General features: G+C 36.9%; 1 protein-coding gene across 3 annotated transcripts in view; it reads left to right on the top strand.

Moving 5' to 3' along the window:
• Positions 1 to 21662, top strand: part of LOC120863524 (E3 ubiquitin-protein ligase UHRF2) — a 75303-nt gene extending 53641 nt beyond the window's left edge. Inside the window, exons 7-16 of one of the 3 annotated variants that reach the window (XR_005721033.1) lie at positions 31 to 154; positions 547 to 654; positions 3422 to 3526; positions 5728 to 5834; positions 9213 to 9283; positions 10055 to 10195; positions 11981 to 12074; positions 12459 to 12616; positions 17035 to 17133; positions 18123 to 21662. Coding sequence is in view for 1 of the 3 variants with exons in the window: in XM_040239877.1 (XP_040095811.1) it covers positions 31 to 154; positions 547 to 654; positions 3422 to 3526; positions 5728 to 5834; positions 9213 to 9375; positions 10055 to 10195; positions 11981 to 12074; positions 12459 to 12616; positions 17035 to 17133; positions 18123 to 18269 (1246 nt within the window). In the remaining 2 variants the exon portion in view is untranslated. Of the gene's footprint in view, positions 1 to 30; positions 155 to 546; positions 655 to 3421; positions 3527 to 5727; positions 5835 to 9212; positions 9376 to 10054; positions 10196 to 11980; positions 12139 to 12180; positions 12204 to 12458; positions 12617 to 17034; positions 17134 to 18122 lie in introns of those variants that run through there. The other 2 variants (XM_040239877.1, XR_005721031.1) reach the window with 2 other exon arrangements.
• The last annotated feature ends 5742 nt before the right edge of the window (positions 21663 to 27404 follow it).

Below are 27404 nucleotides of genomic sequence, written 5' to 3'. Positions count from 1 at the left end.
ATTATCAAAATGCTTTTTTTTTTTTTTAAGGTATTGTCCTTCCTGTAAAACGGATTCTAGTGAAGTTGTAAAGGCTGGTGAAAGGCTCAAGATGAGTAAAAAGAAAGCCAAGATGCCATCAGCTAGTACTGAAAGCCGAAGAGATTGGGGCAGGGTAAAGAAGGAAGTCTTTTTCTTCCTAGCTATAATGTTTATAACTATAATTCAAGTTATAATGTTTCGATTCCAGTAGTAGTAATGGTATAAGTGATAATCTGAAATGTTAATAAATAACAATATTGACTAATCATATACATTGTTGGGATGTGCCTGATTGCCCAGTGGTTAAGCCTCTCCACTGCAAAGGGTGTGAATTGGATTCCTGGTTGGGGAACTAAGATCCTGCATGCTGAGCAGTGTGGCCCCCAAAAAAGGAAAAAAAAAATTGTTAAATATTAATCATATAAATTGTAGGGTTTTATTTTATTTGCATTTTATGGGAATTAAGGGCTTTCTTTAAGATTTAAAATAACTGATTTCTCAAACAACTTGTTTGGTACCTTGTAGGGAATGGCCTGTGTTGGTCGCACTAGAGAATGTACTATTGTTCCTTCCAATCATTATGGACCTATTCCTGGAGTTCCTGTTGGATCAACTTGGAGATTTAGAGTTCAGGTATGTTTCAGGTTGGCTTAGTCAAAAGAGTAAAATTGGGTATACCTCACATTGTAGCAGTGTTAGTGTTAGTTGATTCTAAGTGAACTAACATAGGTAGTATCATATGGCATTCACTTTTTAAAATGAACAGTTTCCTGTAGGATGATTAGGCACTTCTTCAGAGCTTAGCAGACAGAGGAACATAACATCGTGGACTTGGGCATCATCTAAGCCTTTGTATCACTTCGTTTTATTTTTCTGTTATTGTTATACTCTTTAAAGTTATTATTCAATATTCTGAAGAATTTTCCTTGCCAAAAAATGTAATATTTGAAATAGATCTTCTGTCATGCAGTAAGTTCTCATTTAATGTTATTGATCTGCAAGGAAGCTCACTTAGACAGTATTTTCTTTGGCAATAATTCTTCTCAGTGAATATTAAGATACTGGTCAGAGGAAATGTCAGACAATCCAAGGATTCGATTACTTCCCTTTTTCTCTTGAAGAAGACTCTTGTAGTTTTCTAATTTCTTCTTTAGAAAGATAATTTTTTCATTGTGAAAAATTTAATGTGGGAAAAAAAAAATCTCTTAGTTTCCAGTTAGAAAGGATTCTAAACTTTCAAGAGCTGAATAGCGCTGGTGCTTAGAACATTGATGAAATTTTATGATTAAAATAATGTAATACATATACTTAGCTTGAAATGTTGAATATTAGTGTATGATTTATATTTTAAAAACCTAATCTTTTCACTCATTTTCTGTTTCTAAAAGACAGTCACTTTAAAGTTCTGAATTTACCTCCTTATATCTAAATAACATATGGCTTTTGTCTGTATTTTGGTTTTGTTAACCTCTTTCTGTGGAAGACAGGCATTTAGTTTAACAAGTACTGTGTTTTTTACAAATGGAAAGTTTTTGGCAACCCTTTGTCCAGCAGGTCTGTTGGTGCCATTTTTCTGATAGCATTTTAAAATTAAGATATGTACATTTTTTGGACATAATGCTATCAAGCACTTAAGACTACAATATAGTATAAATAGTAGCTTTCATATGTACTGGGAACCCAGAAAATTCGTGTGGCTTGCTCTGTTGTGATATTCACTTTACTGCAGTGGTCTGGAGCCAAACCTGGAATATCTCTGAGGTATGCCTGTACAATAATATTTATTTTTTATACCATGCATTATTGATAATATTTATATATAAAATAAAAGTTATAAAATACACTTCATTTTAGTCGCTCAGTTGAGTCCGACTCTTTTCAACCACATGGACTGCAGCATGCCAGGCTTTCCTGTCGATTACCAACTCCCACTGAATTGTCTTGTTCTTTGGGGTTTTTTTTTTTTTTTCTTTTTGTATACCTGTCATTCGTTCCCAAATTCTAAAAACCTCATTAATACAGTCTAAGATGACTTTGAAGCCATTGACTTGAGCAACTAGAAGGATAGATTTGCAGTTTAGGAAATAGGGAAGATTCAGCACAGATTTATTTTTGGGGTTGTTCATGAAGCTGAGAATCAGATGGCCCTTGCTTCTAAAGTACTTGGTGTTTCCAAGGCCTAAATCCAGGTTCTGTTGTTTTTATCATCTTCTCATTGACTTCTAATATACCTCTTTACCCAGCCCACTTTACAGCCTTGGATTTCAGTTTGCCTTACTCTGAGAACAGTGGTGTAATAAACAAATGAATAGAATACTTCTCTTGGGGAGTTTGAAGTACATGAAGAAGTGACACTTAGTTTAAGAATTAAAGGTATATGGGGAAATGTAGTAAGCCCAATGTAATAAACTAAAAATGAGTGCTATGTTTGAATATTACTGAGTAGTTGGGCTTAGATGTATAAACTCCATAAAGAAGAAACTGGATATAAGGATGAGAAAGTAAGTAGAAGCCCTGTTGAGAGAAGGTAACATATAATACTTAACTTGGGCTTGATATACTATTATGACCATTTAATACATGTTAAGCAGTTGAAAACTAAAAGCAGATTTGTTCTCTAAAGGGTTATTCTGTTTTTGATGGTTAGAACTAATTTGAAAGGAACAAAGCTGGAGGCAGTGAAAAAGGGTATGTTTTAAGTATTCATGACTCAAATTAGAATTATATTAGTGAATGTGGAAAATGATGGATTTGAGAAGATTAGGAAATCAAATCAGCAATATTTACAACCAGATGGGTTTGAAGAATACCAAAAAATGAAGCTGAAATAACTGTTGCCTGTCTGACTTGACTGGGTTTCTGCCTGCATTGCAGGAAACCTGGGTTCAATCCCTGGGTCCGGAAGATCCCCTGGAGAAGGGAATGACAACCCACTCCAATATTCTTGCCTGGAGAATTCCATGGACTGAGGAGTCTGGTGGGCTATAGTCCATGGGTTGCAGGGTCAGACATGACTGAGCGACTAACAATTTCACTTTGACTTGACTAGGGAACAGTACCATAATGAAAGATGAGAAATGAGGAGTTCTGGAACACTGATAGTAAATTATTTTTCACCTGAATTGAGCTGGAATTACCAATAGCACAGGATGATGATTATTTAATAGTTATTTTAAAACTCAAAATTCTAGGCCTGAGCAGTTTTACAAGTCATTACTTCAGTACCTGAGGAATATATAGTTGGGGAGAAGTCAAGTCTGAGCAAAACATGGAATTCTGGGTGACATTCAGTTCTTAGTTGGAAGCTTTTAGGATACAGTAACATATGTGAAACCATTTTGTAAATGTAACTTAATGAACTATTTGAAGATATTTTGAGTCTCACTTGATGTTATTATAGGTGAGTGAAGCAGGTGTCCATCGACCCCATGTTGGTGGAATTCATGGTCGGAGTAATGACGGCGCTTACTCTCTTGTCCTGGCTGGTGGATTTGCGGATGAAGTAGTAAGTCATGATGCAACCTTGTTCTTTAGAACCTGTCTTGATTATTCAGTAAAATACAGAAGCTTTGTCCAGGATAAATCCCATCTCTTTTAGCATCACTTTTGTGTTGAAGTGGTCAGTTCTATACAAGTAACATAGTAAATCAGTCAGTGTCCTTAATCATTGCATGTGCTGATTACTGCAATGAAAATAGTCACATTTTCTTTAGAGCTTATTTTATTTTGGGGATAATTGTAGATCGACAATTATTAGAAATAATACAGAAATGTCTGTGCCCTTTACTCAATTTGAGCCAACAGTAACATCTTGCAAAACTATAGCCCAATATCACAACCAGGATACTGACACTGCTATACATTGAGGACACTGAACATTTTCCTTACTGCAAGGGTCCCTCACATTGCCCTTTTTTAGCCACCATACTATTTCTGCTTCCCCAATACCCATTAACTCTAGACAACCACTAATTTGTTGTCCATTTCTATAATTTTTGTCACTTAAAAATTTTTTATAAATGGAATTTTATAGTGTATTATCTTTGGGATTGGCTTTATTCAGTCAGCATAATCCTCATTGTGGCATGTGTCAATAGTTCATTCCTTTCTATTGCTCAGTAGTGTTCCATTGATATAGGTGTATCACAGTGTAACCATTCACTCATTGCAGCAAATAATGCTGCAATAAACATTTGTGTACAGGGGGTTTTGTGTGTATAAATATGAGTCTTTGTTTCTTTGGGATAAATGCCCAAAAGTGTAATTGCTGGGTTGTATGGTAGTTGCACTTAGTAGCTGCTACTGCTGCTGCTAAGTCGCTTCAGTTGTGTCCGACTGTCTGCAACCCCATAGACGGCAGCCCATCAGGCTCCTCCGTCCCTGGGATTCTCCAGGCAAGAACACTGGAGTGGGTTGCCATTTCCTTTTCCAGTGCATGAAAGTGAAAAGTGAAAGTGAAGTCACTCAGTCGTGTCCAACTCTTAGCGACCTCATGGACTGCAGCCTCCCAGGCTCCTCTGTCCGTGGGATTTTCCAGGCAAGAGAACTGGAGTGGGGTGCAGTTGCCTTCTCCGTTGCATGATTAGTTCTTTAAGAAACTGCTTGCCCCTCAAAAAAATGGGGAGGAAAAAAAAAACTGCCAAACTGCCATTGTGAAGTCAATCCAGATACCATCTGGAAGACCATATCTGATCAATTTAAGAAGTATTCTGGACTTTTTAATATGTACTTTTTATTAGACTTTCTTCAAATAATGTATACACTGCAGATGAATTCCTTAATGCCTTATTCCTTAAAATATAAACCTCAGTGTTGAATCAACAGTGTTTAACCCAAACCTCAGTTTGGATCTGCAAAGGGTCACAAAAGTTTTAGGACATTTAAAAACACTTAAAATCATAAAATTTTAGTTCTGATTCTTAGTCCAAAGGAAAAATTAGATGAAAAACATTTATTACAAGCACGAATGAAGTAAAAAAAAATCATTTATATTCAGTCTGAATTAATTAAAATAATCTTGCATTGAAGAACCACTATTAAGAACCACTATTAAGATGGCATTAGTAGAAGTCATTTATATACTGATGGTTTTCTTAGTTTAAGTAGTGAATCAGATAGAAATTAACAATAATGATATAAATTTGTAGTTAAATTCTTTTCTAACTTTCTTCTTAATTATATGCAGTTGTCTTACCCAAATATAACTTGGGTAAACCCATAGATTTTGAAATGTGAGGAACCTACAATGCTATGAGGATTATAAATTAGAAAGTTATCAGCAAACTTGGATATGGTATAGAATGCTGTTGAGAAATCAGTTTTGGAATATTTATTAAAATGATGCCCTGTAAAGAACCTACAAACATAATATTGATGTATTTATTTTAATAACATTGAATTAAATTAATATTCCCAACCTATAAGACCTTATTTTGTAACATTCTATAGATTATTTGTATATCACAAGAATAGCTATGTCTGGAGGTGTTGAAAGCTATAATATTAAAATGAAATCTTTAGATCAAGTGATACAGCTTGAAGGTATATTACATACAAGACTATATTTGAATTTTCCCTTATTTTGGTAGATACCTTGAAAGAACATGTCAGCTTATAGCATCCTAACCAAAGTTCTGGCTATGAAATAAGAATTGGTGAAATCATACCTGGATTTAGATGTTTAATGCCAAAAATGTTCTTCTGCAGGACCGAGGTGATGAATTCACATACACTGGGAGTGGTGGTAAAAATCTTGCTGGTAATAAAAGAATTGGTGCACCGTCGGCTGATCAAACATTAACAAACATGAACAGGTACTCTTTATTGTTGGAGTTTATAAAAACTGTTTAGAATTTGGGCTTTGTATTAACAGTTGGACTATAGGACATAATCTGTAACTTACACTGTAGAGAAGAATCCTAAAGTGTAAGTTAATATAGCTAAAATAAAAATCTTATTACCTGATTAGTATATAAATACTTATAAACTTTCTAACTTATTTTTAGTATTATTCTTTTTTAAATGACGTAATTCCCAGTCTTAATACGTGTGCTTTGCATTTGGAAACATGTTGAAAACTTTGAAGAAAAGAAACCTATATAATTTAAGTGAAATTAAGGACAAGATAGCTTGCCTACTACCACGTAGGTCAAATTTTGTTCTACTAAACACAAATTTATCTTTTAAAGTGACAGACTTCCTATTGGAAGAGACTAATGTGAAATAGTGTTATGTTTGGGAGCCACATTTATGTGCATGAAACATCAGCTAACTTAATCAGAACTACACAAGGTGCTTTTAGAATTTATGTCTTTTAAGTGTCTAAAAAAAATCGTTATGAAAGAGCCACCTTGTGCTAACTTTATCATATAGAAGTATTTATGATATTCCAGCTTCCATGGGAATATAAAGTTTAACTACAAATGTTTTATTTTGTAAATGCATGCTAGCACCAGAAATAGATTGTGACCCAAACCATCAGATAGCAATGACCACGTTGTAACTTGTCATAGTGATAATTTTGCAATGATAAAGTTGAAATTTTTTGTATTTTATTATTAAGAATATTTTGTGGAATAAAAGTGAGTTTCGCTTTCCTGAGTCTAAATCACTCAGTTTTAAGTAGTGTGCCCTTAATTTCTGATTACTGTGTAAAGAATATACTTTGTGGTTTCAAGACTTTTGTTGTATACCAAGTTATATAGAATCTGTTTTTATGTCTTCCTTCTATATTATTTCTGACAGTAGGATTATTATATTGAACCAGCAGAGGAGACAGATCAGATTTGCTGGTGAAAACATTGTTGAGGTAGAAGTCTAGTCCCTATGCAGTCTTTTTCTAATGAGGAAGCAATTCTTAGGAGGAATGATCTTAAAAAGAATTAGAAATATTTTGATGTGTATTGTCAATGTATCTTGAATTTGCAAAAGGGCTTTTTCATGTCAAATCTGAAAATTATATATTTTTTTAAATAAGATTATTTGACTTGAATGAAACTTCCTTTGTAACTACCTCCACTTGTACATGAGTTTCTTTTCAAGCGTGGAAGAATCTAATAAGTATACCCTGTTTATCGTGTGTTACAATCTCAGAAAATAACTGACAGACAGTAAAAATGTCTATATTAATAAGGAAGGTAGTGAAAATGAAATAGTAACTCAGAAAAATTTCAGGATTAACTTATCACAGAGATGCTAACATTCCTTCAGTTAATTTATACACTGAGCTGTGCGTACGCCTTGCGATTGTAAAGACCTCTTCAGCAAAGATACCTATGTGTCTTACTATAAACATGAAAACTGAAGTAAAAGACCCTTAGCTTTGACTCATAGTATATTCTTTCCTGGAGTGTATATGTTCTGATTCCTTTTTCCTTCTCTACTGAGAGGTAGTTTGATACCTGCTCCTTGCTTTTAAGATGTTTGTTCCTATTTCTTCTCAGCTCTTCCACTTTATGAAACTGAAAAGGGCAGCAGGTAACCTGACCATCCTTTATCGGGACAATTAGAGGCAACTGATTGAGCTGTGGACAGAGTAATGGAAAAGCCTTTTGTTTTGCCTCGTTTCATCCTCTTGGATTCTTTACACAGACTTGAGCAAACTGCACACTTACATGAAACTGGAAGTGAGTTAATAATGCCAGTTAGTGGTGGCAGTCGTTATGACGGAAGGTACCTGTGGCACCAAAGCATTCTACTTATTAACAGGAAGATAGTACATATCTCTGTCTCAGTTCTTTTAGGGGATGAAGTATGTGTATCTCAGTAGATATTCCATAAATAATACCAACACTGGCACTGATGGCTACAGTTTCTTCTACTTGACAGGGTTTTAATGCATTTCCCATTTGAGATTTTAACCAAAAAAAGATAACTTGATGAGCTTTAATGAAACCTAAAAAAAATTTTTACAACAAAACACTTTAAGTTCATTTACTTTAACTATAATAGAGATTATAATAGATTAGTCATTTAGTCTTAATTTTTTTTTTTTTGAGCCTGCATAAAAAGAACTGTACCCTGGAAAAAAGTATTTTGTTCATATCTGATTTTACCAGATTTCAGGGGAAGGTGTCTGTATATTTATTTTTTAACCTTAAATGTTCTCAGTGGATTCCACTTAAGTTAGGATACAGGTGTCTTACAGAAGGAATCCTCTACCTCATGGATCTCATGCCTGTTGATCTGAAGGTGGAGTTGATGTGATAATAATAGAAATAAAGTGTGCAATAAATGGAATATGCTTGAATCATCCTGAAACTATCCTCGCCCACCCCCATTCCACGGGAAAATTGTGTCCCATGAAACAGGTCTCTAGTGCCAGATAGGTTGGCTACTACAATCTTAGAGGAAAAATACTAACTTTAAATAGTTCTAGTTTGTCTTTTGGAGGGTAGGACTCTGTTTCCCCAAGAAAGGTCTTCTAATATCTAATAACCTTAATGATTAGTTACTATGAGATGAGTACATATACTAAAGAAGGATCAGCTAAATCAAGTGCTGCTTCCAGCTCAGTGTTCCTCCTTGTTCATGTGTCATCAGTAGAAGGTAGTGATCTTGAGCAGCCAAAAATCTTTATTGTCATGATTTAGCACAGGTATTTGAATGCTTCAGTTTTATTTAAACTTATCTTTTTACTGGAAATCTTTAAAGGATATCTTCATATTAAACTTGTTCTTTATTATCTTGTAAACTTTAAGGAATCTCTGTCTGGAATATGGAAAGTAGACCAAGAAAGGTCATTTGTACCTTGCAGACAAATTTATTTTTCTGGATTTCTTTTTACATTATTCCAACAATTTAACCTTATTCCCTTATCAAAAATAATGATTACAGCAGTCAACTTGCTTTAGTTTTCCAACTTTCTCCCTTCTCTCAACGACGTTATTTAAAGAAAATTCCATGTATTTTTAGTTGTTTTCTATTATACGTGGCACAGATGTTATTACTTTCAGAAGAACCCTACAGGCTATCTGAGAACCAATCCCCTGGCTTGGGGGTGACATCAGAAAACTGATTTGTCTTCTCTGCTGGTGGGGGAAAGCATAATCCTATTATCTGGAATAATATGGAAAGAATCATAGAATCTTAACCATCAGGTAAGGCATAATTCACCTTTTAAGTTAGCTAATGATGTGATTATATACTTCAAGAAAGATTACTTGGTATAAAGACTTTTTTTTATTTTTTAGGGCATTGGCCCTAAACTGTGATGCTCCATTGGATGATAAAATTGGAGCAGAGTCTCGGAATTGGAGAGCTGGTAAGCCAGTCAGAGTGATACGCAGTTTTAAAGGGAGGAAGATCAGCAAATATGCTCCTGAAGAAGGCAACAGATATGATGGCATTTATAAGGTGCTCTATCTGGCATGACATCTTGTTAGTCATTCTTCCTGGGCTTTCAAGACAGGGTTGCCACAGGGAACTGCTCTACTGTGGGTGGGCTAAAGGAAACAATAGACCTTCTTAGTTGGTCTTTCTACTTTTTCTAGAAATAAAACATGCACAAAACGAGCTCTTAATTTTGATACCGTCTTTTAAGACTTACTTTAAGTCCCTAAAGGCAGAGTTATATTTGGGGTTAAGCTTTTTTATAAGTGATATTCTCTTATGATAAAACTGTTCAAATAACTTGGCCGTTGTAAATATTGGATTCTTATATCTTCCAGAATGATTTTAACTGTAATAGATTTTTCAAAGTAGAGCACATTATAATCTTAAAATAGGATGCATTCTTTGTTTTAAAAACGAAGGCATCTACTGCCACCATTTTAATCTACTATGTAAAATTATATTAATGAACATAATCTTATTACAACTTGAAATTTTAGCAGTCTGTCCTTATGGGAATTATCATAATTAGGAAATAAAGTCAAAACAATATTTTAGTGCATACTTCTTACTTACTATTCCAGCAAAGCCAGTATCTTTCAAAGTTGCATTTAGTTCTGCCAAGTTTACTTAAAACACTAACATAACATTTTGAATAAGTCTAAACCGTACATCTCAAACTAGCTGAAATATTATGATTTAGGTGGTGAAATACTGGCCAGAGATTTCATCAAGCCATGGATTCTTGGTTTGGCGCTATCTTTTAAGGAGAGATGATGTTGAACCTGCTCCTTGGACCTCAGAAGGAATAGAACGGTCAAGGAGACTATGTCTTCGTTTACAGGTTAGATTACATTTGTCTAGGCTACATTTGTGTTCATAAAACTGTATGCCTGTGTACTGTGTGCCTTAACACTGGATATAACCCACAGCAGTTGATCAGTGGACTGTAAGGGGTGAGGAATGAGATCACACAAGTATAGGAAAGGAAAAGAAGTAAAAAAGCAGCCTCCTAGGTGTCAAACTGCCCTAAGACCAAGAATTATGCTTGGGGAAAACTGGGCTTGACAATGAAAAGTAAAATACATTTGACCCTTGAACACCACAGGCTTGAACTACATGGGTCCACTTACACACAGATTTTTTTTTTCAGTAGCAAATATTGCAGTACATTTCTGCAGTTGGTTAAATCCCCAGATGCAGAAGGCCATCCATAAGTTACTCAGGAATTTTTGACTTCTGTACAATTGGCCCCACCCTAACTTCCTGCATTGTTCAAGGGTCAACTGTATTTCCAATTCACTCTGGACTTTAAGTATGAGGGAAAGGGATACCTGAAATTGAGGTATAGGAGGCCTTGAGAAGGGAAGTTTTATCCTAGAGGGCACAGGGGGTGTGTCTCTGGTAGGGGAAGGGGGGAGGTGGCTTATAAGAGTGGTCTGCTTTCTACCCTTCTCACTTTTCCTCACCCCTTTTCTCTCTTCCCCCTCCAAGCTGCTTCCTTGTCCTGTCACCACCTTTAGTGCTTTGCCTTTTTTTTTCTCTTTGCCCATGCTTAGCTGTTAACCCATGTAAGACTTTGTTAGTTTTGTGTGCATAATGGATGGTATGGCTACATTCCCCCTCCACTGCCTATACACCCTAGACTTTGTCCCTGACACTGACTTCAGAGCATGGTTTGAGTTTATCCTCCATCATTCCCCATCACTGTGCTTCTCGTAAAGACTACCAGCTTTGTCATTTCCCCTGGCTCTGCCCACACTGCATGTGTAGGGGCTGAACTATGGGCAAGTGTCTGACCACCCAGGCAGGTGAGTGTGTCTCTTCTAGTGCAAGTCTGTTTTTTTGTTTTTTGTGTTTTTTTCTTTTTAAACTCCTGGAATTGTTTAATCTGTCAGCTGGTAAAATAACTGCCAAAATCATTCCTTTTATAACTAAATATTTTTAAAACCTATTGTTAAATCCATTTTCAAAAGATTCTTTTTTCAGGTCTACTGTTCAGCAGAGCAGTATTCTAGATAGGTTAAATGTGAAACAGTTGAACAGAAAGAAGCATGTAAGCCAATCAGCTATGATGAGTTAATACCATTGAGACTTATAACATTTTGAGCTTTAAATATGAGTGTTATCACAAAGCATGTCCAAAAAAATGTATAGCCAATAAAACACAAGGGTAATCGGTAAGAATTTATTCCTTAAAGTCTTACCTTTTAGTTGATAAAGGATTCAGTAGTGTAGTGGCTTTAGGTCTTCTAAAGCTCTCCTGCCTTACCCTATCTGCCTGTTAATTTTAGGAGACAGAGACTTACCTTTCTATCTAATTCTACTTTCTTCCTCAAACTTTTTAAGCCACCTAGTCACAACTTGTAGACTGTTCTTTTCTCTTTTCAGTCTGAAACTAAGATCATGATGTTATAAAATGGAATATCTCAACAGTCAAAACTATCTTCTTACACTGAATTGGGGGATTTTTAATAATCTTTTGTCCTTTGAATTCTGTTTCTTTCAATGTCTGTGTCCTTTATATAAATCCTTTTAATTTAGGGAAAGTATAGATTCCTCCCCATTCCCCTTTAACCTCTCTTCTCTATGAAGGTTAAACCTACATTGCACTTTTTCCCCTCATCAGTATCCAGTAGGTTACCCTTCTGATAAGGAAGGGAAGAAGACCAAAGGACAGTCAAAGAAGGCCAGAGGAACCTCAAAAAGGCCATCTGCAGATGGTAGGTAATGATCTAAGGATGTAAATACAAATAACTTAGTTTTTAATAAAGGGAAATACTAAGAGTAAGCTGAAAAGGGGTGTGTGTGTGTGTGAAATACTAAGAGTTAAGCTGAAAACTCATAAGAAATTAAAAGAAAAAGGGGTGTGTGTGTGTGTGGTGTGTGTGGGTGTGTGGTGTGTGTGTGTGTGTGTGTGTGTGTGTGTGTTGGGATATTTGTGCATTTGAAAAATGTCAGAGCGTAAACAGCAAAGTATCCTAAACTATGGGAAACTTAGATGCTGCTTTATGCTCGTTATCTTCATGTTAAGCATAATTGGTGCCGGTTAACTCATCTGCTTAGAACCACTTGTAGTCTGCTGATATATTTTTAAATAAATCTAGATGATTGTCCAAGTGCCTCCAAAGTCCTCAAACCATCAGATTCAGCAGAAGCAGTTGAGGCTTTCCAACTAACCCCTCAGCAGCAACATCTAATCAGAGAAGATCATCAAAACCAGAAGCTATGGGATGAAGTTCTTGCATCTCTTGTGGAAGGACCAGTATGTAAAGATTTTTTTAAAGAGTTTCTAATATTAATAAATGATGGAAAATAATTTCCCTATGAATTATCATTTTCACAAGGCAGTTAAAACTTGATCCTTTTATCCAAGCTTTTCATTCAGTTGCTCCTTTCAGAAATGAGGCAGCACTCAAATGCTTTTAAGTTGATTTTAGGCCTCTTAGATGTTGGTTTTTTGACTACTTTGTGCTTAAACTGTATGAGGTACTTTTCATAGGGAGAATTTTCAGTTGTGGAACACATTCAATTTAATCTAAAACTCATCAGGAAAGTTTTGTTCCAAGTTACCTAATAGAATAAGTTTCAAGCAGTTCAGCGCAATTTTCAGTGCTCATATGTTTAGCCTAGGAGTAAAATAAAAACCAGCATATAAGTATTTCCTATGTTTTTTATTTTTTTTGTTTTCTTTGATAATCATAACATTTTAAAGTGAAAAGGAATTTCAAGTTTAACTGATGTCTGGGTTTTGTGTTAAGCTGTGTTTTGCAATGAATTTTTATTATCAAATCCCAAAAGGTAAAGTTCCAAATGTAAATGTCTATTCATTCTTGGCTCACTTGCTTTTGTGTCTCAGTTTACTTTTAAGTTTGATTCTTCAGTTTTCTTAAATATTAGACCTTTGTCAGGTGTAGTGCATGACTCCTCTGTTTTCTTTCCTTCAAAGTATGTGATGTGCAGCTGTCGTGGGTGGACTCTAGTAACCTCTCTTGAAATTCCATTTGATCACCTTTTAGTAGTTTCTTCCTTCCTATGTTCTCTTCATTTTCTGAGGGCATTGGCCAGAACTTCTCTGTGTTTGAAATGGGGTTAATGCATATCGTATATGCACCTCTTATGTGGATTAGAGGAAACTCTCATAGTTTTTGTGTTGCTTTTAGTCATCATTATGGAAAAATCTTCCTGATACGATTTTTAGACTAAGGGATGAATCAGTTCAGTTCAGTCACTCAGTCATGTCTGACTTTTTGCGACCCCATGAACTGTAGCACGCCAGGCCTCCCTGTCCATCACCAACCCCCGGAGCCTACCCAAACTCATGTCCATTGAGTCGGTGATGCCATCAACCATCTCATCCTCTGTCGCGCCCTTCTCCTCCTGTCCTCAGTCTTTCCCAGCATCAGGGTCTTTTCAAATGAGTAAGCTCTTCGCATCAGATGGCCAAAGTATTGGAGTTTCAGCTTCAACATCAGTCCTTCCAATGAACACCCAGGGCTGATCTCCTTTAGGATGGACTGGTTGGATCTCCTTGCAGTCCAGCAGACTCTTCAACAGTCTTCTCCAACACCACAGTTCAAAAGCATCAGTTCTTCGGTGCTCACCTTTCTTCACAGTCCAACTCTCACATCCATACATGACCACTGGAAAAACCATAGCCTTGACTAGACGGACCTTTGTTGATAAAGTAATGTCTCTGCTTTTTAATATGCTGTCTAGGTTGGTCATAACTTTTTTCCAAGGAGTAAGCGTCTTTTAATTTCATGACTGCAATGACCATCTGCAGTGATTTTGGAGCCCAGAAAAATGAAGTCTTCCATTGTTTCCCCATCTATTTGCCATGAAGTTATGGGACCAGATGCCATGATCTTCGTTTTCTGAATGTTGTGCTTTAAGCCAACTTTTTCCCTCTCCTCTTTCACTTTCATCAAGAGGCTTTTTAGTTCATCTTCACTCTGCCATAAGGGTGGTGTTATCTGCATATCTGAGGTTACTGATATTTCTCTGGTAATCTTGATTCCAGCTGTGCTTCTTCCAGCCCAGCGTTTCTCATGATGTACTCTGCATAGAAGTTAAATAAGCAGGGTGACAGTATACAGCCTTGATGTATTCCTTTTCCTATTTGGAACCAGTCTGTTGTTCCATGTCCAGTTCTAACTGTTGCTTCCTGACCTGCATATAGGTTTCTCAAGAGGCAGGTCAGGTGGTCTGGTATTCCCATCTCTTACAGAATTTTCCATAGTTTTTTGTTATCCACACAAAGGCTTTGGCATAGTCAATAAAGCAGAAATCGATGTTTTTCTGGAACTCTCTTGCTTTTTCGATGATCCAGCAGATGTTGGCAATTTGATCTCTGGTTCCTCTGCCTTTTCTAAAACCAGCTTGAATATCTGGAAGTTCATGATTTGTAGTGAAGGAGATTTATGGAATACCCCTTTTCTTTGTTTGTTTCATTTATAAATATAATATTTTGGGTTGTCCTTGGGTAGAATGAGACTTACATGTTTGGAGGATAGAGAAAAGTGAGTTAGGTCTGTGAGCAGTGTTGACTTGGCATATAGAGTCTTGACTTTGGTATGTAAGAGCCATTTTCACTTAGAGCAAATAAGAAACAACAAGCAGTTGTTGATTATGGTCTAATTTTCTGGTTGGAGAGGATACAGCTGGGTTAGTGGTAACTCAGGTGAGTCCCAGCTGTGAATGGGCAGAAGACAGAGTAGCAGATACAGGTGAAGGATAGTGACATCTGGGTGCCCATGAAAGATCTCTTTTGCACAGTTGTTGTCTGGATGGAACATATGTATTAAACTTCAATCTGAGGCTTTTGATATATCATGTGTATCAATTTAAAAAAATCAAAGTCATCAAATCCTGCAAGACTTGATAGATATGTGCAAATCAATCTCTTCTTTTAGTGTAACTTTTTTGTGAAAGTCACCACTTGACAGTTCTCAAACCAGCAATAAAACCCTGCCCTCTGGTGGCAGGATCTTATATACCTAGGTCAGGTGGCTGTAACCTTGCTGTTAGTGGTTACCCTGCATAGGCTTCATGCCCATTCTTTTCAGATAAACCAAGAACAACAAATCAGATTTTAGCCAGCTGTGACTTTTAAATAAGTGCATATATTACATATATACATTTATATCCAAACACCATCCCAAGGCCTTACCTGATCTGGCATCCCTACCAACCTCTGCATTCCCTTCTTGCCACTCTTCCCCTCAAAACTGCTTCAGCCACAGCGACATTTGTGCTTTTTAAACACACTGAGCCTGTTCCTATTCCTGGACCTTTACACATATGCTATTTCTCTGACTGGCATTCTCCTCTCTGTATCTTCATGTAGCTCATGCCTTTATATCCTGTAACTCTCTACTAAGTACTACACTCCCCAAAGAGGGCTTCCCTAGCTATCTTTTCTGAAATAGACCCTCTTTACCCTGTTGCTTTAATTTGCTTTGTTTCCTCAGTTATGACTATCTGAAATTGAATTTTTAAAAATTGGCTCTCCTAAGGGAATATAAAGTTCTCTGAGAACAGCGACTTGGCCTTTTCGTTACTCTTTGTAGATGGGTACCTAGCACATTGTAGGAACTCAAAATGTTGATGCTACATATGCTTATATTGCACTGTGAAGGTACTGGGGAAATAAAGTCGTTTGACAGAGAGAGGGACTTGGTATTAAAGTTTTTTCCACATCTCCCCAGAACCGGTATATTCTTCTTGTGTGTTGGATAATACTGTATTGATAATTCACTTGACCTTTATAATCCAGGTTTATAAATAAGTTAGTATCAAGATATAAATATGAAATGTAATCCTTGTTTGTTTGGGTTTTTTTACCTGAAATTCTTATAGATTTTACTTTTTCTATTAACAGAACAAATATAAAATACACACCCCCACTACCCAAAAATAACTGAGTGGAGGATTATCCTGGTGACTATTCAAAAAACTACTTTGCATTCTAGGTTAAACAGCTTGGATAAAATAGAACACAATAATGGCTTTTGAAGATTAAAGAGTACTCATTTGATCATGTTTGCTTTAGAAAGCTTGACCTTCTATAATTTAATCCCAGTTTGAGTAAATGTTAGCAATAGGAAAATAGGGGATTTTTGGATTGGGGCAAAATATCACAGAAAATTATCCTAGGAATATAAATACATTGATTCTTCGGGGTTTTTTATACTAGAGTATTATTGCCAAGTGGTTTCATCTTTTTCAGCATAAAAAATAAGTATTGAAGTTTTATAAGAGTAAAGGGTGAATAGATATATTAGAATATATATAGATATATTTAGAATACCATGGAGCTTTTTGAAAATCTGTATGTAATGACCTTGAGACAAGTTGTTCATGATTTTTTCAAGTGAAAAATAGTAAACTCTGAAATATGAGGTTTTCTTTTTAAAGTCATATCTTGACTTTGCAAACTTTGCGACTGAATCCTAAGATTTAAAAACTAATACGTTTATCTTACGGATGAGATTTCTGCAGTTTCCTATTACACAGTTGCTTGTAGTTACAACCACTACTTGATTTTGTTTTTTCTTGATAGAAAGCATATATACTAAATGCGATTGACACTCCCGCCCCCCCCCCCCCCCGCTCTTTGGAATTCTGTTAATATATTATGAAATGCTAACCTTTTTTTCTTTCGCTTGGGTACCATTTTAGAATTTTCTGAAAAAATTGGAACAATCTTTTATGTGTGTATGCTGCCAGGAGCTAGTTTACCAGCCTGTGACAACAGATTGCCTCCACAATGTCTGTAAAGTAAGTAGAATTCCTTTCTCATTTTCCGTTATTAGGCGAGGAGGCACACTAACCTCCAAACCTGTTTTTAGCTCATGAAAAAGCAGTTTTTTCCATGAAGCAGAATAGATAGGGAACCTTGCTGGATAGGAAGCATTTAATTTCATCTTGGTGGTGAATGCACATTTTAATTCTACAGCAGTTCAAATCTATAGTCTCCACATTCTATCACATTTGAAATTATTGAAGACGAGTTGAAATGGAAAAGAAAGTAAGGTGTTGCTGGTGTTTTCTATTACAACTTATGTATGTCTCAGACTGAAATAATTCTGTATACTTAACAGAATCTAGAACAAATTCTGTCTGGCAGCATGCCCAGAGGAGTTGTGTATTGTCTTATCAGTGTGGTATAAAAGGAATTTGAATTTCAGTCAAACCAAGGTTGGAATCTTGTTCTGCTGCTTGGTGGTTATATGTCCTGACCTAACTTCTGAGGTTTAGTTTCTTTTGAAAAATGGAAACAGACTTTCCACATAAGAGTTTGTATCTGACCTTGAGTCAGTTAAATATTATCTTTTTGGAAAACACATTATATAAAATAGATAATGTAGTTTTAAGGAGGGAAGTCCTGAGTTTTTTTTTTTTTTTTTTTTTTTTAGTGCCCCATCAGGAAAGATAAGGATTAAAATCCAACCTAGGTGAGGCTAGTGGGAACCATGCAGAATTCTAACACTCATTTCACTGAATGAGGAAATTTATATAAAAATTGTCATTTGCCTGAAGTCTCACAGTGTGTGTTATAGGTGGAACTGAAGCCTTGTCTGTAAGTTCATTTTCATACTGCAGGTTCAGGCCTTGACAGTTGTTCATCTTTTATGTTTCTCTTGTTACCAAACTGTAAGTTTCTAGTTCTATTCAAAAGCCTAAATTGTTGAGTATTTTCTATATGCTTTACCCTCAGATGAAATCAGGTGTGTTTACTTTTCATTTTGATTTTGGTTTTGCCTTAGGATTGTTTGCAGCGCTCCTTTAAGGCTCAAGTGTTCTCCTGTCCTGCTTGCCGGCATGATCTTGGCCAGAATTACATCATGATTCCCAATGCAGTTCTGCAGACTCTACTTGACCTTTTCTTCCCTGGCTACAGCAAAGGACGATGATCTGTCTACTACTGTGTTGCTCCCCGTGGCTTTTTGGACAATAAGGAATCTAAAATGGTTGGGGGTGGTTGGGAGGGGTGGAAGCAATGGTGGACCATATCTCACGTTCTGAAGCAGCTAATCCTCTTTCCTACATAGCCATCATCTTGTGTGTGTAGTAAGAGGCCCATTTCTCAACTGTCTTTTAAATATCAAAAGGTAGTTCTTGTCAGTTAACAACTAGTTTTAATGAGTAAGAAGTCAAAGCCTCAGCTCTAGTTGATATACAAGTTATGATTTATTTTGCAACTACCTCAGGACAGAAAAGATTTATGGGGATTTTTTAAATCATTGAGAAATTAGTTAAATGAAATTTTAGCTACACACTGCCTCCCAAATATTAGTTGTGCCTGGTTCATGTAATTTGATTTTAGAAAAGGAAGTGACACTTGAGATTGTTGGAATGAACGCAGCTTCTGTAGTATGCATAATACATTTTTAATGTCTTCTTCCATTACAGTGTGTTTTGCAAGAACAGGTTCATTTTTTAGCCCATTTTGTGAGCTCCATTGTGCTTTTTTCTGGTGTTTTACGCAAGTTGACTACTAATGAAAACAATATGAATGCATCGTTGCTGCATTAGTGTAATGTGGTGTGGTTTTGCACTTAAAAGAGGTATTCAGACGATCTAGTTGTAAATTTCATGAAAAGCCTCTTCTGTACTAGTCAAATTGCTTTTAGTGAGTCTCACCAGTGGTTTTACATCTGCAGAGCATTGAGGACTGGGCTGACTTTTTGAGAGGATTGAAATTGCTTCATATTGTGATCCTAAATTTTATATTCACTATATTCCCTAAAGTATACCTTAATAAATATTTTATGATCAGAAAAAAAATAGCTCATCTTGCTTCACTTTTTTACATTTGTATGGCTTATATTTGTAGGTATCTTTAAGAATTAGTCACTTCCAGAGTATTTCAGTGTGTGTTTTTACTGAAACAGACATTATGCACAATTTTTTACTCTTGATTTTTGGTATTGAGAACTAGTATGAAATCTTAAGTACTAAAGGACAGATTTCACCTTGAATTTGATCTTTTTTTTTTTTTTTAACTAAATGGGGTAAATTTTCAAATTAAGAACCTAGTGACTATTTTATCTATAACATCTCAGTCTTATGTTCAATTTTAGCATAATCAGTGATACTTGTTTCACAGACATGAGAATATTCTAAAACAGTTCTAGTTTCTAAAACTAAATTTTCACAAAAGTTTAATATTAAGTCAGTTTTCCTGCCCTTAAATACAGAGTCATAAATATAGCCAGTATTTATTGAATATTTGCTTTGCATTTATTCATTTTCACGTGTACTCACTTAATCCTACTGACAGTCCTAATAGGCAGAACTTCTTACCCCTTGTTATGGATGAATATCAAAGGCACAGAAAGGTTAAGAAACTGGCCAAAGTTCATTGGACAGGGGAGTGACAGAGCTGTGCTACACACAGGCCATCTGAGTCTAAACCTGGTAGTCTACTTTGGGCTACATAGGCTTACACTTGAATATAAGCCAAAACTGGTTTCAGAACTTTTCCTGCATTCAGTTAAGCTCAAACACAGTGATTGGAGCTACTGTCAGCGAGGGCTAGTTTTAAACATTGGAGTCGTTTTTATGTTGAATAAATTAGGTTGAAAATGAATCATTAAATTGCATCATCTGGTGTTGGCCATATTGATCCATGAAGAATGGGGAATACCTTCCGGTTTCAACTACTTGAACTGGTTCTACTACTTTTATTAGGAACATAAAGGATTCCCACATTTATGGTATCTATTTGTTTAACTTTGCTATAAAATGATAGACTGTGAATAAAAAAACTGAGTACAGTTTAACATGTTCAGAAGTGTCAAGAATGTCTCAAAGCTAAACAGTTTTATGTTGCTCAAGCTTTTTTTGAAGACAAGTTTTTTTTAACATAAAGCATAGGAAGTTTAAAAAAATTAATGGTAATTATATCCTCAAATCTAGTAAATATTTGTTCAAATTTATCTTGTCTCAAATATCATAAATGGATCTTTAAGTTTGTTTGAATTAGGACCCAAATAGACTTTAAATTGTTACTACCTGCTATCTTAGTATCGTTAATTTGTGTATATCTCCTGACTCTTTTTTTTTTTTTTGCCCTTTATAATTTGCATTTTGAAATGTCAAAAGCCTTTCAAACAATAGATTTTGCCAGTTGTAACCATGTGGTACAGTTTAACCTATTTTCTCCTAAATTGGTAGTTAGAATTCAAGAGTGACCAGATTTAGACTTAAAAGTGTGCTTAGGTAAGCAGCAAGACTTCTTCATAAGTGTTGTAGTTGTCCATCAAGAAGGTGGAACATAATATTTGATTGTCTCTTAAGCATAAGTTTGAAAGATGAGATTTTTACTGGATTCTGTTACATTTAGTAGGTTATAGTGACTGCTAAGCACTCAGCCACTTTCATAAGGGCAAGAGTTTTGGAACTTTCTTTTTTCTAATTAGAGTTCTAGCTTTAGAACTTACTTCTAAATAATGTTCAGTCATCAAATATATGCATGCTAGTGTGTTTCAGTGTTCTAGGTGGTCTTTGGGGAGCTGGCAATCGAAAACACCATTAGCTCTCTCCCAACCCTGTTGTGAGCGTTTGGCTAACATAAGGGGGCCCTGCCTATGTAAAGCTTAAAGCTTTGGATTCAGTATAGATTCTGCTTACAAGAGCTGGCTGGAGAATCTGCTCTGACTTGCCCATTGTGTATTTCTCTTTATGTACCAGGGACAAAACCTTTCCCTATTCTTCAGGACCCTCTGAAGATAGAGCTCATGAAGGTCTACCTGTCTGATTTGAGGAAATTGAGCTTGATGGCCTACCAGTTCACAGTGAGAAGAGTTTTAAATCTCTGAAAGAACTGATATTTAGTAACTTGGATTAATCAGACACTACACAGAAGAAGATTAAACACCAGTCACTGGACATAAGAAATCAAGAGACAGCTCGAGGGACTAAACAGGCTGACCAAATGATGTATTGAAAAAAATGAATTAAAGAATAAGGGTTTTACAAGTATATCCTCAAGTATAAAATGACATTGTTTTGGTAGAATGGGAACTAGCTGCTGTACAAAAATAATTTGAGATTAGAATTCTTGGAAATAAACCACTGTCAAAGGAAAATGCAACAGACAAAACAGAATGGACACTGCCAGAATTTGCAGATACTGCTAAGTAATCCATTATATGAGTATCCTGCAATCTGTATTAATCTACTGATGAACGTTTGGGTTGTTTCAGGATTTTGCTCTTATAAGGCATGCTGCTGTGAAACTTCGTGAATCTTTCAAAAAGTTTGACATCTCTTACAAAATTAAATATGTGTTTAACATATAACCCATCAATTTCATTAATAATTATTAGGAAAAATGAAGACCTGTTTCTAAAGCAGTTTGTATCATTTTGTATTATTGAGAGTTCAGATTGCTTCACATCCTAAAACTTTATTTTGTTCTTTCATTTCATTATAACCATTCTGGATAGAGGGCTTATTGTATCTTTTGGAGACAAGAGAGGGTTGAAAATTCAGTGACCAGTATGACTGTGGTGACTACCAGCTATACTTTCCACCAGCTGTTTCTGGCTCAACTGCGTATGTTAGGATTATATATCCCAGCCTCCTTGTGGCTGGCTAGGACTGTGTGACCAGTTAGTTGTGACATAAGTGCTGTGTGTCACTTATGGACAGATCATTTCATTGCCCTTCAGAGCTTTTTCCCCCTTCCATGGAGACACGTAGCATCCAGATAAACTTTTGTATCAAAGTGGGGTCCCCAGCCAACTTGTGATATACATGCAACACGAGTGTGAAGTACAGTTTAAGAACCTAAGGTTTTTGAGTTTTTAATATTTTTGAACTACAACTTCTACTGTTTTTAAACTAAATTCCTAAATATCCAAACTAATTGATAAAGCTATTGATAAATTGGTTGATAATGTGGTAGGCAATCTCTAAGATGGTCCCCAATGATCTCTACCTCCTAGGCTTCATGCCCTTTGTAATCTCCCCTCTGTGAGTGTGGGCTGGAATGCTTTCATCTTGTTCATGTAAGGTAATGAACAGAAGGGATGTTACTTACAAAGTTAGGTACTGTGGCTTACTCTTGGGCACCCTCTCTTGCTCATTCTGGGAGAAGCTGGCTGGCATATTTTAAACTACCTTACAGAGAGGCTTATGTGGCAAGAAACGGATGTCTCCAACCAACAGCCAGCAAGGAGGTGAGCATGAAAGTGGATTCTCCTCCACTCAAGGCTTGAGCCTCTATGACTCAAGTATATACTTGATAAATATGCTGTTTTACACATTGTTCGTCCCCTATTGGTAATTATTTTCTCTACCCTCTTTCAGGATTTATCTCTGTCTTTTAAATTTTCAGAAATTCAATTATGATGTGACTAAGCTTGGATTTCTTCAGGTTTTTCTTGTTTGAGGTTCATTCAGCTTCTTGAATCTAGATTTTATCTTCTGTCAGATCTGGAAACTTTCCAGCCATTATTTTTTCAAGTGTGATTTCAGTCCTGAACTTTTTTTTCTCTCCTTCGGAACTTCAATGACATGAATGTTGGTTTTGTTATTGTCCTACAAGTCTCTGCGATTCTGTTTGTTTTTATTCATTTTACGGTTTCTAATCGTTCAAATTAGATAATTCTTAATGATCTTTAGGTCCACTGATGATTTCCTCTGTCATCTGCATGTTGCAGTTGAACCCATTCGGTAAGTTTTTTGTATTTTTTAGTTCCAGACTTCCTGCTTGGGTCTTCCGTATATCTCTTACTCAAGTGTATGTGATGAGTAACTTTGCATTGGATCCTACACATTTTGAGTATTATGCGAATCTTGTTCCTATTTAAATCTTCTATTTTATAAGGCCAACTGTTCAGGTTCAGTGGGGTTCAGCCCCACTTTTGTGGCTCAGTGTCAATTTTCAAGGCCTTTGCAGTGGGATTCTGGTCTGTCTCAACTTGGATACTACCTGAACTCAGTTGAAATCTGGGCAGCAGTCCACTCATAGTTCATTTTGCCATGTTGATTGTGGTCACTTTCTTTTGTGGTCTGGCTGAGGGTATGCTCAGGACTTCATTAACACATTTAAAGGAACCCTTTCTCTAGCTTCTTTCTCTCTGTAATGTTCCCTCAGTCTCTATAGTTGGGATGGCTGAGGTACTGCCTCTTTGCAGCTGGTCACTCAGTACAGGACAAGGAAGGTCCACAGGGCTCCTCCTATAGTCTTACCCACATCCAGTGACTAGGGAATGTGTGTTCACTTGGAGTGGGGCAAGTATAATCAAATTAATATATTCATACATATCACCCTTTCCCCACCCTTTGGTTTATGAGAGCAGGCTTTTAATATTCTTCATCTGTACCCACTGATGTTTTCAGGTTTTAGATGTTTCTTGCACCCAAGTCAAAGGAAAGTAAAAACAAAGGAAAGTGGCATAAGAAAACACCTAGGAAACTTCCAGGTCATTCCTCAAGTTCCAAAGTGACTACACAGGTGACCACCTTTTCCCTACCATTCTGGATCTTTAGATAGCTTTATATAATTCATCCACGGTTTTTAGTTATATTTAGCAGCAGGAATAAGGTGAAATATATATACTCCATCTTGTGTGGTACTCAAACCACCAACTTCAGTTCAGTTGCTCAACCCTGTCCGACTCTTTGCAACCCCATGGATTATAGCATGCCAGGCTTCCCTGTCCATCACCAACTCCCAGAGCTTACTCAAACTCATGTCCATCGAGTCGGTGATGCCATCCAGCCATCTCATCCTCTGTTGTCCCTTTCTACTCTCGCCTTGCAATCAATCCCAGCATCAGGGTCTTTTCAAATGAGTCAGTTCTTCGCATCAGGTGGCCAAAGTATTGGGAGTTTCAGCTTCAGCATCAGCCCTTCCAGTGAACATTCAGGACTGATTTCCTTTAGGATGGACTGGTTGGATGTCCTTGCAGTTCAGGGACACTAAAGAGTCTTCTCCAACACCACAGTTCAAAAGCATCAATTCTTCGGCTCTCAGCGTTCCTTATAGTCCAACTCTCACATCCATACATGACTACTGGAAAAACCAAAGCTTTGACTAGATGGACCTATGTTGATAAAGTAATGTCTCTGCTTTTTAATATGCTGTCTAGGTTGGTCATAACTTTCCTTCCAAGGAGGAAGCATCTTTTACTTTCATGGCTGCAGTCACCATCTGCAGTGATTTTGGAGCCCAAGAAATAAAGTCTGTCATTGTTTCCACTGTTTCCCCGTCTATTTCCCATGAAGTGATGGGACAAGATGCCATAATCTTAGTTTTCTGAGTGTTGAATTTTAAGCCAACTATTTCACTCTCCTCTTTTACTTTCATCAAGAGGCTTTTTAGTTCCTCTTCACTTTCTGCCATAAGGGTGGTGTCATCTGCATATCTGAGGTTACTGATATTTCTCCCAGAAATCTTGATTCCAGCTGGTTGTTTCATCCAGCCCAGCGTTTCTCATGATGTACTCTATATAAGTTTAATAAGCAGGCTGACAATATACAGTCTCGACATACTCCTTTCTGGATTTGGAACCAGTCTGTTGTTCCATGTCCAATTCTGTTGCTTGACCTGCATACATATTTCTCAGGAGACAGGTCAGGTGGTCTGGTGTTCCCATCTCTTTTAGAATTTTCCACAGTTTGTTGTGATCTACACAGTCAAAGGCTTTAGCATAGTCAATAAAGCAGAAATATATGTTTTTTGGAACTCTTGTCTTTTCAGTGATCCAGCATTGTTGGCAATTTGATCTCTGGTTCCTCTGCCTTTTCTAAATCCAGCTTAAACATCTGGAAGTTCACGGTTCACGTACTGTTGAAGCCTGGCTTAGAGAATTTTGAACATTGCTTTGCTAGCATGTGAGATGAGTGCAACTGTGTGGTAGTTTGAGCATTCTCTGACATTGCCTTTCTTTGGGATTGGAATGAAAACTGACCTTTTCCAGTCCTGTGGCCACTGCTGAGTTTTCCAAATTTGCTGGCATATTGAGAGCAGCGCTTTCACAGCATCATCTTTTAGGATTTGAAATAGCTCAACTGGAATTCCATCACCTCCACTAGCTTTGTTCGTAATGATGCTTCCTAAAGCCCACTTGACTTTGCATTCCAGGATGTCTGGCTCTAGGTGAATGATCACACTATCGTGATTATCTGGGTTGTGAAGATCTTTTTTGTATAGTTCTTCTGTGTATTCTTGCCACCTCTTCTTAATATCTTCTGCTTCTGTTAGGTACAGACCATTTCTGTCCTTTATTGTGCCCATCTCTGCATGAGTGTTCCCTTGGTATCTCTAATTTTTTTTGAAGAGATCTCTAGACTTTACCATTCTATTGTTTTCCTCTATTTCTTTGCATTGATCACTGAGGAAGGCTTTCTTACCTCTCCTTGCTATTCTTTGGAACTCTGCATTCAAGTGGGTATATCTTTCCTTTTCTCCTTTGCCTTTCGCTTCTCTTCTTTTCACAGCTATTTGTAAGGCCTCCTCAGACAACCATTTTGCCTTTTTGCATTTATTTTTATTAGGGATGGTCTTGATCCCTGCCTCCTGTATAATGTCACAAACCTCCATCCATAGTTCTTCAGGCAGTTGTCTATCAGATCTAATCCCTTGAATTTGTCACTTCCACTGTATAATTGTAAGGGATTTGATTTAGGTCATACCTGAAAGGTCTAGTGGTTTTCCCTACTTTCTTCAATTTAACTCTGAATTTGGCAATAAGGAGTTCATGATCTGAGCCACAGTCAGCTCCCAGTCTTGTTTTTGCTGACTGTATGCAGTTTCTCCATCTTTGGCCACAAAGAATATAATCAGTCTGATTTCAGTATTGACCATCTGGTGATGTCCATGTGTAGAGTCTTCTCTTGTGTTGTTGGAAGATGGTGTTTGCTATGACCAGTGCATTCTCTTGGCAAAACTCCATTAGTCTTTGCCCTGCTTCATTCTGTACTCCAAGGCCAAATTTGCCTGTTACTCCAGGTGTTTCTTGACTTTCTACTTTGCATTCCAGTCCGCTATAATGAAAAGGACATCTTTTGGGGGTGTTAGTTCTAAAAGGTCTTGTAGGTCATCACAAAACCATTCATCTTCAGCTTCTTCAGCATTACTGGTCAGGGCATAGACTTGGATTACTGTGATATTGAACGGTTTGCCTTGGAAGCAAACAGATGGTTCTGTCATTTTTGAGATTGTATCCAAGTACTGCATTTTGGACTCCTTTTGTTGACTGTGATGGCTACTCCATTTTCTTTAAAGGGATTCTTGCCCATAGTAGTAGATATAATGGTCATCTGAGTTAAGTTCACCCATTCCAGTCCATTTTAGTTTGCTGATTCCTAAAATGTCAATGTTCACTCTTGCCATCTCCGGTTTGACCACTTCCAATTTGCCTTGATTCATGGACCTAACATTCCAGGTTCCCAGTCCATTCTGAAGGAGATCAGCCCTGGGATTTCTTTGGAAGGAATGATGCTAAAGCTGAAGCTCCAGTACTTTGGCCACCTCATGCGAAGAGTTGACTCATTGGAAAAGACTCTGATGCTGGGAGGGATTGGGGGCAGGAGGAGAAGGGGACAACTGAGGATGAGATGGCTGAATGGCATCACAGACTCGATGGACGTCAGTCTGAGTGAGCTCTGGGAGATGGTGATGGACAGGGAGGCCTGGCGTGCTGCGATTCATGGAGTCGCGAGGAGTCGGCCACGACTGAGTGACTGAACTGAACTGATGGAATATTGCTCTTTACAGCATTGGACTTTACTTCCATCATGAGTCACATCCACAACTGGGTATTGTTTTTGCTTTGGCTCCATTTCTTTATTCTTTCTGGAGTTATTTCTCCACAGATCTCCAGAAGCATATTGGGTACCTACCAACCTGGGGAGTTCATCTTTCAGTGTCCTATCTTTTTGCCTTTTCATACTGTTCATGGGGTTCTCAAGGTAAGAATACTGAAGTGGATTACCGTTCCCTTCTCCAGTGGACCATGTTTTGTCAGAAATCTCCACCATGACCCATCCGTCTTGGCTGTGGTCAAATGTGATCAGATTGGTTAGTTTTC

This window comes from Oryx dammah, unplaced genomic scaffold (genome assembly GCF_014754425.2).
Source record: "Oryx dammah isolate SB20612 unplaced genomic scaffold, SCBI_Odam_1.1 HiC_scaffold_1, whole genome shotgun sequence".
NCBI lineage: Eukaryota > Metazoa > Chordata > Mammalia > Artiodactyla > Bovidae > Oryx > Oryx dammah.
The sequence above is the reverse complement of the archived record's forward strand: the minus strand, read 5'-3'. Positions and strand labels throughout refer to the sequence as shown.